The 12866-nt window shown below is 51.6% G+C and overlaps 4 protein-coding genes across 4 annotated transcripts; 2 read left to right on the top strand and 2 right to left on the bottom strand.

The window, feature by feature from the left end:
- Positions 1–3234: 3234 nt before the first annotated feature.
- On the top strand, positions 3235–5151 carry NCS54_01462000 (Homeobox and c2h2 transcription; the record flags this gene model as incomplete). Its single annotated transcript, XM_053159760.1, has 1 exon — positions 3235–5151. The coding sequence occupies one exon, from the start codon at positions 3235–3237 to the stop codon at positions 5149–5151; it is 1917 nt and encodes a 638-aa protein (XP_053015735.1).
- A 309-nt stretch (positions 5152–5460) lies between these two features.
- NCS54_01461900 (Hypothetical protein) lies at positions 5461–6461 on the bottom strand (the record flags this gene model as incomplete). Its single annotated transcript, XM_053159759.1, has 4 exons — positions 5461–5802; positions 5856–6119; positions 6187–6352; positions 6406–6461. The coding sequence occupies 4 exons, from the start codon at positions 6459–6461 to the stop codon at positions 5461–5463; spliced, it is 828 nt and encodes a 275-aa protein (XP_053015734.1).
- A 1317-nt stretch (positions 6462–7778) lies between these two features.
- NCS54_01461800 (Hypothetical protein) lies at positions 7779–9649 on the bottom strand (the record flags this gene model as incomplete). The annotated part of the gene is made up of 5 exons (XM_053159758.1): positions 7779–8417; positions 8468–8990; positions 9048–9248; positions 9305–9402; positions 9449–9649. 5 exons carry the CDS (start codon positions 9647–9649, stop codon positions 7779–7781), a joined length of 1662 nt encoding a protein of 553 aa, XP_053015733.1.
- A 356-nt stretch (positions 9650–10005) lies between these two features.
- On the top strand, positions 10006–11701 carry NCS54_01461700 (Hypothetical protein; the record flags this gene model as incomplete). The annotated part of the gene is made up of 2 exons (XM_053159757.1): positions 10006–10188; positions 10238–11701. The coding sequence occupies 2 exons, from the start codon at positions 10006–10008 to the stop codon at positions 11699–11701; spliced, it is 1647 nt and encodes a 548-aa protein (XP_053015732.1).
- Between the last annotated feature and the right edge of the window lie 1165 nt (positions 11702–12866).

Below are 12866 nucleotides of genomic sequence, written 5' to 3'. Positions count from 1 at the left end.
AGAGCCTCTACTGCGGGATAGCGAATCAAGAGTCTAAAAACAGAGGCTAGCAAGGGTTCTGAGACCCACCAAGTTTTGCCAATTTGTCGAGTCGATACGGTATATTGATCGAGTTGTATAACGCACTTGACGGTAATATGATTATTTATCTCCTTGACTGCGCGAAGGCATCCAACCCGTACCAGGCAGGGATCTTGGCCAATTACGGCTAGTTTCCCACTTCGCTCACTACAAGTGCAATAAGGTGGAACCAGGATCTAACTGCGATGGCAGCGGCATTTGATAGTGCTCTAGCAGTGGGGCAAGTACCCGTTGGATGCCTTCGCGCAGTCAAGGAGATCTCTTTGAGTGCGCGAAGGCTCCCAACGCGTACCGGACCCACTTTTTCTCACGTAATGACGAGGGTACGGGCGGGGTACGGGAAGGTCTCTCAGAAAGGAATTACAGCCAAAACACCATAGAAATCATTTTGAAGAGACCTATGACTTCTCAATCAATTCCCGGCGAGGCACTTAACGCCTCTGATTCAAGTAGCTATATCACAGAGGAAAATAGCCGCCGCGAGCAGCCCAACGATATCACGTGCCGGCCGGTCTTCAGCCCGGCCACAACCTGCGGGGCTTACTTCCTTCCAATGGAGATGCCTTCACGCGACTTTGAGGTCAAGCCACTGCCCCATACGCCCCTACAGCTCTTCCAGCTCTTCCTACCTTATTCCTTAGTTAAAAGATGGGTCCAATATACCAATAGCTGGGTTGCAAGCCTGCTCCGAGACCGTCAGTTACGCCCGGCAGCCCGGCTTAGAGGCTGGCATGACACCTCCGTCGCCGAGGTATACGTATGGCTTGCTATCCTGATTTACATAGGAATTCACAAGGAACCAAGGCTCCGCGCCCATTGGGAGACTTCTCATCGGGGGCATCAAGGCCCTGACCACTCGATTATTCGATATATGACGTTCGACAGGTTCCAGCTTCTTCAACGGCACCTACGAGTCTTCAACCCGTTCAACCTCGCCGATACAGGCCTTCCGAAGGTCTTCAAGGCCGTGGATGACTGGTCTGAGCACCTACAAGCGGCGTCTCTCGAGCTATGGAGCCCGGGCACGAATATCGCTGTGGATGAGTGTATGACCCGCTTCACAGGGAGGTCATACGAGACAAGGAAGGTCCCAAATAAACCCACGCCCCTCGGCTTTAAGACCTGGGTTGTGGCCCAGAAGGGCTTCTTCCTACGGTGGATTTGGCACCAGCCGAAGAAGAGATACGGACCTGTTGGTCTCCCCAAGAAGCCGCGCCGGCAGCCAAGGAAGAAGAGTCAGTTTTCTCGTCAACTACGCATTCAGAGACGAAAGGACCTATATACGCCTCTCAATCCGACTCAAAGCGTGGTCGTTGCCCTAGTCAATAAGCTGCCAAAAGCCAGATATCACGTCTTCATCGATAACCTCTTCTCATCGGCGAATCTCTTCACACATCTTCGACGGCTAGGTCACGGGGCCACAGGCACAGCCCGCCGCAACTGTGGTATCTTCAAGCCCTTCGTACAGCTCAAAGTCGATGACACTGCCGGCCGTAACCTTCTTCGGTTTGGCGAGCTTCGAATGGCCCCAACAGTTGATCACAAGGCAAGGAATTCAGACAGATTTAGCTGTATTTCCCTTACTAATTTGTCCCTTGGCTTGGCAGGTCAACCAAATCGCGTGGAAGGATAACGCCCTCGTGCTCTTCCTGACTTCTGTATTCAAGGGCGATGAACGCGTCAACCGGAAGAGGAAGAGGCCAAATACAATGGAAGCCCGGGCACGGCCGATACAGCGTTTTTTTGGTAAGGAAGCTGTGAAGCAATTCGAGATTCCTTCTATTGCTGCTACTTACAACGACGAAATGAATCATGTGGACCGAGGAGACCAACTGAGGGCATCGCTAGGCTATGATCACCGCGTTCGTCGGGGCCCTTGGCAGGCTCTAGCCTGGACCTTCTTATTTGACATTGCCCTCATCAACAGCTATCTTCTTCAACTTCACGGCAGCCCAAGTTGGAAGAGATACAAGTCGCAAGAGGCGTGGCGAGGCTGCCTTGTAGATGCCCTCATCGCGACCTTCAGTCCCGATTTTCATGGAAGGAAGAGATACAGGGCCGGCAACGAAGACCTCAATCACCCGGGCCATAAGCTCAGCTATCGAGGCCGCACCAAGCGCTCTGCCTGTCACGCCTGTCAGGGCCATCGCTGTGGTGTTGTGAGGTCACAAGCAAAAGAGAAGGCGTTGGGGGAGATTGACGGGAACAGGGGGAAAAGGAAGGTGCCCAAATCAAGGTACGGCTGTGAGCTTTGCAATGTTGCACTATGTAACTCATCGTACTGCTTTGACTTATATCACCATAGAATTTAGGTGGGAAAAGAAGTACCTCTCGTAAGCTCCATTTTGATTGGATCAAACCCCTGTCCGGTACGCGTTGGGAGCCTTCGCGCACTCAAAGAGATAGTAAGTCCCAACCATGATATAGGTAGAAGTATCTTATCCAGCGATAGCCATCTCGGAGACAGTAGCTTATACCCTTGCTGCTTTACTAGCCAATTTTGGAACTGGCAATGAGTAATCGATCTGATGTGGGGGTTCCAGGAGTTGCTGCCTTTCAAAAGCTAAAATCGCCGTATTGCAAAGGGGTTAAATTGCGTTGTAGAGTATTGGTTGAAGAGATGCTGGAAATGTCCGGATTAAAAATAGAAATTATGGCAAAAGGGCATCCGAAGAAGCAAAAAGAAGTGACGGAGTGAAAGGAGCCTGATGTCTTGTATCGGATTGAGACACTTGTAAAGCAGTACCATGCAACCAGTCTCATGAGAGAAAACAGTGTGAAAAAAGAGAGATCGCTAGTAACTTAGCTTATATACACTGTGCTTGGTCATTTTCGCGGTACCCGCGAAATTTTAAATTCGCGGGTACCGCGAACCTATGGGCTCCCGGCCTGTGACTGTACAGACTTGTGCACCTAGATGGCGCCGTCATGTCTACCTAAAGTACCTAAGATCGCCTCGTGTTGATTGGATGGGCTAGTGCACGTGACCCGACCCACCTGATCGTTCACTGTAGGTTCTTAGACTGCCTCAACGAGCCACGGCGGCAACAACCACGGATAGAGTCTGGTCCATGGTGATTGAATACCAACGCTCCTGGCAACCATCCCCTCGACGCGGAAGGAAATACACCATTAGAGAAGCCGATATCCACCATGTCATCGCGGGGTGCTTCGACGGATGAGGCATCGGCGGCAAGTTCACGGCCGAAAGTCATTCGTCATCAAAAGCGTTCGACAAAGATCCTCAAGGACTGGTTTGCGTCACATACGTCGCATCCCTATCCGACGGAAGAAGAAAAGAAAGACTTGGCCCATCGCGCGGGTCTAAGTGTCCGCCAAGTATCATACTGGTTCGTCAACGCTCGTCGCCGGCGGGGCGACAAGCCCGAGGTTTCTGCCCCGGCAAGTCTTGAGACGTTGCTCTCACAACCTCTCCCGATAAATTCGACTGCACCTTTACCTGGTGCTTGGGAGACAATGTCACCATTGGATCGGTGGCGTCATTCCCCCCCTGAAGACGAGCCTGGCTCCTGGAACGCTATCACCGAGGCAGTAGCTGATAGTTTGGTATCGGACGACTTCGGATCTAGGCCGGGTGGATGGAGTGAGGGTAGCAACTCGCTTCAATTTACCTCGTCTCACAGCCAGTCTGCTAGCTCCAGCGCGTCATCGAGCTTCAGTCACACCGCCGGTTCTATCGCCAGCTCGGGGAGTTGGGGTTCAGTCCACGGCCTCCGTCATCGCCCAACCCGTCGACGGCAGAAACGACAGGCCAGACAAGCGGCCAAAGTATGCCGTAGAACCGACAATATTGGCCGGATATATCAATGCACCTTCTGCACCGACACGTTCAAGTCGAGATACGACTGGACTCGGCATGAGGGAGCCCTTCACCTCGTGCTGGAGAGATGGACCTGCCTTCCCTTCGGTCCGCGACTCTCTGATGAGTCCGACGGGATACAATGTGCCCTGTGCGGCCAGAAGGACCCTGACGAGTCACATCTCGAGGAGCATAATATCCAGCAATGCGTTTCCAAGCCCCTGGGTACCCGAACCTTCTATCGCAAGGATCATCTGCGTCAACATCTTCGCGGCGTGCATCGGGTTAACAAAGTGCCAACGCGAACCATGGATGCTTGGAAGATAGAAATCAAGAAGGTAAACGCCCGTTGTGGCTTCTGCGGGGATACATTTCAACTGTGGGCGGATCGCAATGATCATCTAGCAGACCACTTTCGCTCGGGGGCATTGATGAAGGACTGGAGCGGCTGCCGAGGTCTAGATCCCGCCGTAGCCTTGCTCGTCCAGAATGCCATACCGCCGTACCTGATCGGGCAGCAGTCTCGCGACCTCGAGCCGTTCAGCGCTACCAAGAATGCCCAAGCAGCTCGTGTCTCGACGCCGGACCGACCATGTCCTCCAACCTCGTTCGAGCTGCTGACGGCTAGACTGGGCGAGTTTGTCACCTCACAGCGTGCAAGTCAAGGGGACGTTTCAGACGAATCCTTGCGAAGACAGGCACGGCTCGTCCTCTTCGATGATGACGATCCTTGGAACCAAACGCCCGCGGACAACCCAGACTGGCTCCGAATGTTCAAGATGGGTTATGGCCTAGCAGATGATTCAGTCATGAATTCTTGCCCGCTCCTAAGCGCATGCCCGTCGGATCTAGCGGGCCGGACAGGACTCAGTTCCCAGGACCTTTCGGTCACACAATGCAGCCTCACACCCTTTACGCCCGAACGAATGAGGCAAGCTGCTATATCAGATTCTAGCAGTATTCCTCTGGACCTGTTCGGGGCTGCACCCAACGGCGAAATGGGTCTCCTCTCTTCGGTGCCTTGGTCGTGGCAAACACCTGAATGCCTCGCCGAGTTTAGTCAGATGGCCGACTTGCTTCCTGAGTCCGCGTGCGACATGGGGGGATGTACCGGCTCCGGCTCTGCGACAGCAGATGTAGATAACGCAGACTCCTGTCTATATGACGATCTGGGTTTTGACCTGGAGAATGCCCTGTTTGATCTTGAGCCATATGGCGAGGGTTGGGGAAAGGGCTCGAGCGAAGCTTAGGGAGACTAGTAAACGATGTTTTCATATCTGAGAATGACCCATTCTTTGTACTCTATTATTCGAAGGTGCATACGCAGATACGTTGGTCAACTCGGTTCACAAAAGTTTGCGGCCACGGAGAGTTTATACAGGCTAACGAGCGCCAAGATAGATCAGCAACCTCATACACGAAGCTAGAAACCATGGCAACAGTTTGTCTGCACTGAACTGGAATGCTAACATATCTCCTAGACAAGTGTTTTTGATCTCTGGCCTCATTCATTGCATTGCCCAGTTTTACGTGAAACGCAGCAAGCTCCATCCTTGGCCTCACCCATCTGTGCTATCAGGAAACTGCCACGGTAATGGGGACCAAACGCTAACCATGTCGGTCCCCTTGCCATTCTCATAGGATATGGGCGGCTTGAAGTAGAGAACTCTTTGAAACGGGCCGTCCGTATTGGCTTCCTCGCCTGGCTTGTCGATGATGCCATCTCGCCCAGCCGCCAACAGCTCCCAATAGACGCCCTTCAGGCCCCACGGAGGTCCCGGTAGAGTCAAGTCCTTGTAGAGGGGGAACTCCAAGCAGATCAGAACCCCGCCCGGGGATAAGAGCCCGTACATTCTACGAGCCCATGCTTGTCGCAAGGAGGGATGTAGCGCACAGAGGAACTGCCAAAGAGTCAGCTATCTGTCGCTTGCTTGAAGTTGGTTTCGATATGCACCGTATAGTCATATATAAGATCGAAGCCTTTGTGTCCATGAGGCTCCCAGCCCTTCTTGAAGAAGTCACCTGCAATGATGGTGACGTCTCCGGCATCACATGCTGGCCATGTGTCTAGGCTGTGGTAGTTGTACTCGGATGGCTCAGCCAACTCAGACTTTGCATATTGCCGCGCCGTTGAAGCCCCCTTCTCGGAGACTTCAAGTCCATAGGCGTCAAAACCATGCAGGGCCAAAGCTACAACGTCGTAGCCCTTGCCGCAGCCCTATAGACATGGGTGCTATCAGTACGCCCAGGCCAGGTACTAGATAATCTCGGATCTATATACGTACGGGCACGAGTGCTTTAGGACGGTATTTGTGACTTATATCGGAGAGAGCCGGGGGCTTTGATTCAACGAATTCGATTAGTGCCGGGGACGGCTTGCCACGGTCCCACAGGTCGGACTGGTCGGTATCCCAGAGTTCAGACCACCCCGATGATTGTTGCTTGCTGTCCCTGCGGTGCGTGTAAGCTAGCGAATAGGTGGGTCGAAGCTTTAAAGCCCGAACCTGTTGGCGAAATGCGAGATCAGGCGCCCTGGCGGGTCGGGTCCGCGTGTTGCCATTGTGACTTCGTGGCGTCGAGGGCAGTTTGGGGGTCTCGGCGTCCTGAGTCTTGGAGATAACAACTTTAGTCGTAAACCCAAACGTCTCTGTTTGATTCCTTGCCTCAAAGTATGCGTCATTTCTGAGCGTTCCAAAGCGGTGTCTTTATACGCGCAGTCCGTCGGAGCTCTCGCAACTTATGGCTCCTGGGCACATGCCACACAACGCCCTACAAGGAGACGAGAGTGGCACTAGACGGTCGGCACTCAAGCTACTAAAGTGCACCCTGGGTATGGTTAAGCGGCTAACGCTCGGCTCCGCGGCAACACTCGATAGATTAGGCCTATTGTCAGACAATTGGCTCCACAGGGATCATTGATGGCACCAGTCAATTGATGAGAATTATCTGAGGAGCAAGAACTCAATGACAAGATGCACTGAGTCGTGCAGCTCTTTATACACAAATGAAAGCGTTGCCTGTTCTAGGCAGTAGCAGCTGCCCTGCAGGCAGCTGCACTAGTGGGGCCAGGGCTTGATATGCGACACCTATCGTGCTAAGCAAGGGAAGATGAGTCATGTAGCTACAAGTAGTGCCAAGTACTCTTGTACAGGACCCATTAATCTTCGACGAGATTAAGCCCCCGAAGTGTCATCCAACGCCCTAAAGCCCCGCCCATGCATGTCAAGCCCGTGTTATCACTCACAACCTTTCACTTGCGGCTGAATTATCCCGAGTAGTCCATTATGGAGTTTATCTCTATAGTAGCGCTCCAGTAGGGTTTAGCGAGTTTTGACGCTTTGTTGATGATGATGATGATGATGACCCAATCGCTTTGACGCTTCGCAGTCTACTGAGCTGTTGAGCAAAGTAAAAAGCCTTATGACTAGCTGTAGAATAGGCCAGGGCTGAAAAAGAGGACACTTCTGAGTCGATCGACGCTATAAGATGTCATCAAGTGTCCTGATACATGCCATTCAACACCCTGAGATGCCACTCAACACACTAGAAACATCGACCCACGACCCCAGGGTGATACAAGCCTCAAGTCACGAGCGAGACTACAGTACTGCTTTAGTTTGCCTAGATTGCTCGTGCGACTCACACCTGGTGTTCAGCCAATGGCGCGAGGCCCTGACCGATCAGGATAGAATAAGATATCGAGACGGTCTTTTCGCTTTGTGCGTTATCCGGGCTTAGAGAGAACCTTGGTTGTAGGCGGTCACTCATGGAAAAAAGCCCATCAGCACTGCATCGGATGGGCATGGAAGAACTACATTCCCATGACGAAATCATTGAACTAACAGCGAGTGCAGCAAACAAGCGAGTGTAAAATTAACTAACTTGATGGCTTCATCTCTTTTTTTACAGATCGCCATTCAATGCCGAGCGCGCCGATGAGGGTCAAACAAGCATGAATAACCGGGAGATAAAACGTATCGTTGAGCGCATGGCTGTAACTCGAGACCACTTGCTGATGCTCCCAAGGGCTCAAATCTTCGGGGACAGCAAGACCCTGGTTAGCTAGATCAGTAAGGTCGAGCCCCGAAACAAACCTAGATAGGTAAGAGCTCAATTTGGACGTGAAGATGGTCTGCGCTCCGGCAACAGCTATGGCCGAGCCAATAGCCTGGGCCAACTGGATGATAGCAATGGCAATCTGCGAGTCCGAGTCTGAGAAGACTGCCTGGACGGCGACTTGAGGGTCTTGGAAGCCGATGCCAGCTCCGAACCCCAGCAAGGCTTGGTAGAAGATCAGGCTCCATAACCTTGATCCAGCATCTAGCCTGGTTAGCAGGCCGATGGCAGGGGGCGTGATGAGGCTGTTTAAAAGCATGAACGGGCTGTAATATCCGATCAAGGAAGTCAGATACCCTGCAAGAGGAACCGAGACCACAAGGCCAGCCGCCAAGGGAAGAACCATTACACCCGACATGGATGCTGAAAGTCCTTGCACAGTCTGAAAGTAGATAGGCATCTAAGACTAAGTTAGTCTCGGTCGAGTGTGCCCTTGCTCGTAACACATACGTAATACTCAACGACGCTCAACGAGCCGTTGTTGCAGCAACTGAACGAGAAGCCAAAAAGGGCGCTTCGTTGTCGCAAGATCCGAGGCGGAAGAGTTGCTCGTTCACCAAGAAGACTTTGGTGCCAGACGAAGGCGGCAAGTAAGGCGATGAAAAAGCACAAGGGTAGGATGACGCGCCAGTCAGACCATTCGTACTTGTTTCCTCCCCATTGCAGAGCCAGCAGTAACGATGTGATTGCTGGCACGAAGATGGCTGTGCCCAACACGTCCAGCTTGCGCAGAATCAACGTCAAATTCTGATCATCAACGTGGTTTTCCTTAGTCGAGTCGAGGAAGAAGAGGACAATGGCGCATACACTAGCGATAAGGGGTAGCTCAATGAAGAAACACCATCGCCAACTCAGCTGGTCAGTCAGAAGGCCACACAAGAGAGGAGCCGTGACGGAGGCCATAGCCTCTGATGCGGCGCCGATTCCGGCATAGGTCGATCGCCTTTGTAGCGGCGCCATGTGAATGACCATGCTTGTTCTCATGTCAGCTGGTCCAGTTTTTGTAGATACTAAAACGGGCGGGACGAACGCAAAGGCTCCTGAGAGGACACCGGCGGTAGCTAAGCCGGTTATGGCTCGCCCAAGGATAAAAACCGGTGAACTCGGGGCAAGGGCACACAGCAAAGTCCCCGTGACAAAGATGGAGAGACTCTCTAGGATCAAGGTCTTTGCAGGAAACAAGGTATAAAGCTTTCCGAACATGAGCTGAAACGAGCCTGACATGAGTCGACTGTTGATTCCTGTGTTAGCGAACTAGTAATCAGCTCTGGAGGCATGGTTGCTCACTAGGCGGAAGTATACCAAGCAATGTCCTTGATGGTGCCGAATTGATGAGTTATGGCCGGAACAGCTGTTGCGATTATGTTGCTATCCTGGATGGTTTTCTATGTCAGTACACTCCTTGGACAGGTCTATCTTCTCTCTACTTACTAGGCCCATAAGTATGAAGGAAAGACAGACGGCAACTATGATAGCCGCAAACTTGAAACCGGATGGATACTTATTTTGTTGAGCTTGTTCATCTTGCAATTCTGGTGAGCCTAAAGGACCAGAAGAAGCGGGAGGTTCTCGTGTGCCGTGAGAGTCTTGTCGCTGCTCGGCAAAGCCATCGTAGGTAGTCCACTTGGTCATGGTAAAAGGCTTTCTTAGCTTAAAGGGAGCCCAAGCAAGAAAGTCCCACCGTCTTCTTTAAATAAAACGCTGGTAGATCAAATATTGGCTTTGTCAAGATGTCGTCAGTCGATGCCATCCAACGCCTTGTCAGCATGGCTAGGGCGTTGAATGACACTTGAGCCCCACAACTATTGACGACCCTCAATACAAGCAAGAAGCTCTTAAAAGCTTCATCTCTCCTACAACCGTGGGTTGTACTTGATCGCCGCATCTCTCATATTCTTCTTCTATGAATTCTTGCTTACTTTGTTAGGTCTAACCTCTAACCACGCTTCTTATCCCGGTAATCCCTTCACTCAACTAAGCCTGTCATCATGTCCGCCAGAATCACAACCGAGTTTGGCCAGGCAGTTCCACCAGCCCCTCGCCATGCTGTCACTGTTCATATGGGGTCAGAGTGGGAAAATGCTGTGCGATTCGGGGCTGATTCGGCGTCTGTTGTTGCCAAGTTCAAGAACACGTACCCACGCACACGGCCACATCGTGACATCTCTCAGGTAAGCCGCCAAAAACCCCGAAGACACTTTGCTGATGCATATTGCTTAGCTTTCAAAGGCTGTGTTGGAACACACTGGCTCTGCTGGCAATGCGTGCCTTCTGTTCCCCTCGCTTCAGTCTGCCAAACAATGTGTCGAGTACGCTACATCGAGCAAGCGCAATGACGGCATTGCCAAACAGCCACTTGTAGCTGAAGAACTTGAGATCCGTGCTTTTGCCGCAAAGGACTGTTTCCTAGCCGTAATCTTCCCGGCAGAAAAGTACCCAGTGGTTACCGGGTTCTGGAGCACTGTTGGTGTTGGCATCAGCTCTCGATTTGCCGAGGCCAACCTGGCTTGTTTAGATCAGCTCAAAGAAGTTTCTCTTCTAGACACCGAAGCAAACAGAGCCCAGTTCGACAGCCAGGCGCACGAGACCCTTCGAAAAAGAATCCTGTCCTTGCTGAAGCGAATGCCATTGCATCCCAACCTCCCGCCAGCGGTAACCACCAACGATGTCTACTTGTATCAGTCAGGCATGGCTTCCATCTACAAGCCCCACTCGTACATGCTTGACCGTTACCAAGGCACATCTGTTCTCTTTGGAATGGCGTTTATGGATACGCTCACAACACTGGAACAATTCGGCCCTGAAAGCAAATTTTTCGGACTGGGCTCGGATGAGGACATTTTCGAACTGGAAGCCTATCTCAAAGACAGCCGGACCAAGGGTCGAAAGGTGCAAGCTCTCTGGGTAGAGTTCCCAGCCAATCCGTTACTTGTATGTCCAGACATTGCTCAGCTGCGCAGGTTGGCGACCGAGTACGATTTCGTCCTCGGAATTGACGACACGATTGGGAGCTGGGCCAACATTGACGTCATCTCGATGGCGGATATACTGGTAACGTCCATCACCAAGTCTTTCAACGGCTACGCCGACGCTATCGGAGGGACGGCCATTCTCAACCCTGCCTCTCCCAAATACCAGGAGCTTAAGCCGATGTTCGATGCGCATTATGTGCCAGAGTTTTACATCGACGATGCGCAGGCCATTGAGCGAAACAGTCGCGACTACTTGGCTCGCACGGCAAAGCTAAACAGCAACGCCTGTGCCGTTGTCGAGTATCTATGCGCTCAGGCCAAAGATCCAAACAGTGCAGTTCGCCAAGTCCACTACCCTTCAGTCAACCCTTCTGGAGCAAATTACAAACGCTTCATGCGCCCTGAAACACCTGATTTCACGCCTGGATACGGCTGTGTTTTCAGTATTGAGTTGGACAACATTGACACGACCAAGGTCTTTTATGAGAACCTGAATGTACACAAGAGCGTGCACCTGGGTGCACCTTTCACCTTGGCGTTTGCTTATACTCTATGTGCTTACCAAAGGAGACTGGATTGGGCGGCCCAGTTTGGCTTGAAGCCAACGCAGATCAGGATTTCGGTTGGGCTCGAAGACACTGACACGTTGGTTGAGGACTTTATAGTCGCAGCCGAGGCGGCCAACGAGGCAAAGAAAACTGGTGGAGAGTAGAGATACGAGCGCGATATACCCTTCCCTACCTAGCTGTTCTGGATAGTGATTAGTGGTGTTTCTAAAGGTCCTGAAATCGCAGCATTCAAGAACTACGCAATGGGCAAAAGCCGCATCTTGGGTGATGCTCTTTACCATCCTACTGTACGCAGTCGTGCTGGTAATTCGATCAATTACACAGAAACTGGTCTGTGCACGTTGCTGGGTCGTCCGTGCACGCGTCGCGTCTTGTTGTATTTCATCAAATTACCTAACCCAGCTGCATGGCGAAAACAGGTCTGATTCCAATGGCAATCCCATAACAATTAGAGAAAACCCGACTATGCCTAGAGGCAGGAAGTTAGTAAAAACCATTCACCGGGCCTCAAATCTACTTAATGAGATCTTGTAATATCGGGAAAGCTATTTTTACCTTTACTTCTGCTCTTATTGTGGCATTATTGCATTTCCAAGTTGCCAACCTCGTCGTCGCTCTGCCGTCTGGTGACCAATCAGAATTTAGCGGACAAAATGTGGCCGTTTTCGGAAGAGTGGGGCTAGGATTCAGCCAATCACGAATTTCGCGGACAAAATCCATCCATTTTCGGAAGTGTGGAGCGGCTAATCTAACGTAGGGACCCCACCTTTGGCCATCACCCCCCTTTAGCCACATCATCATAGACTTCATGCTTGGCAATGCGAATAATTGAGTCGGCCACAGAATTGTCATTTTATATCATATGAAGCTCAAAAATATATCACGATAATCGGAAATGGACAAAGAGCGTGAATATCGAATTTCTTGCGCTCTCAAAGACCTCAAACACGCTCCGCTCGTGCAAGTTGCTTCTACGCACGCCATCTCACGCGGGAGTCTTCGCAACCGCAAAAAAGGCGGCACCAACGCTCGCGATGCTCAAATTCCGGCTCAAAAGTTGAATCCGGACCAAGAGAAGAATTTAGTCAGTTGGATTCTGAACGAAGAAGCTGCTGGCCGCGGCCAAAGAAAGGCAAATATACGCAAGTTTGCGGACCTCATACTCAAGCACGATGGACGAGACGAACACGTCGGCCATAACTGGGTCAACCGCTTTATTGCGCGCCATAAGGATATCAAAATGAAGTCACCACGATCTACAGACGCCGTACGAGCGAATGAGACTACAGAGGAGCAGTTACAGCGCCT

Source organism: Fusarium falciforme, chromosome 13 (assembly GCF_026873545.1).
Source record: "Fusarium falciforme chromosome 13, complete sequence".
Lineage (NCBI taxonomy): Eukaryota > Fungi > Ascomycota > Sordariomycetes > Hypocreales > Nectriaceae > Fusarium > Fusarium falciforme.
This window is presented reverse-complemented; position numbering and strand designations above follow the sequence as displayed.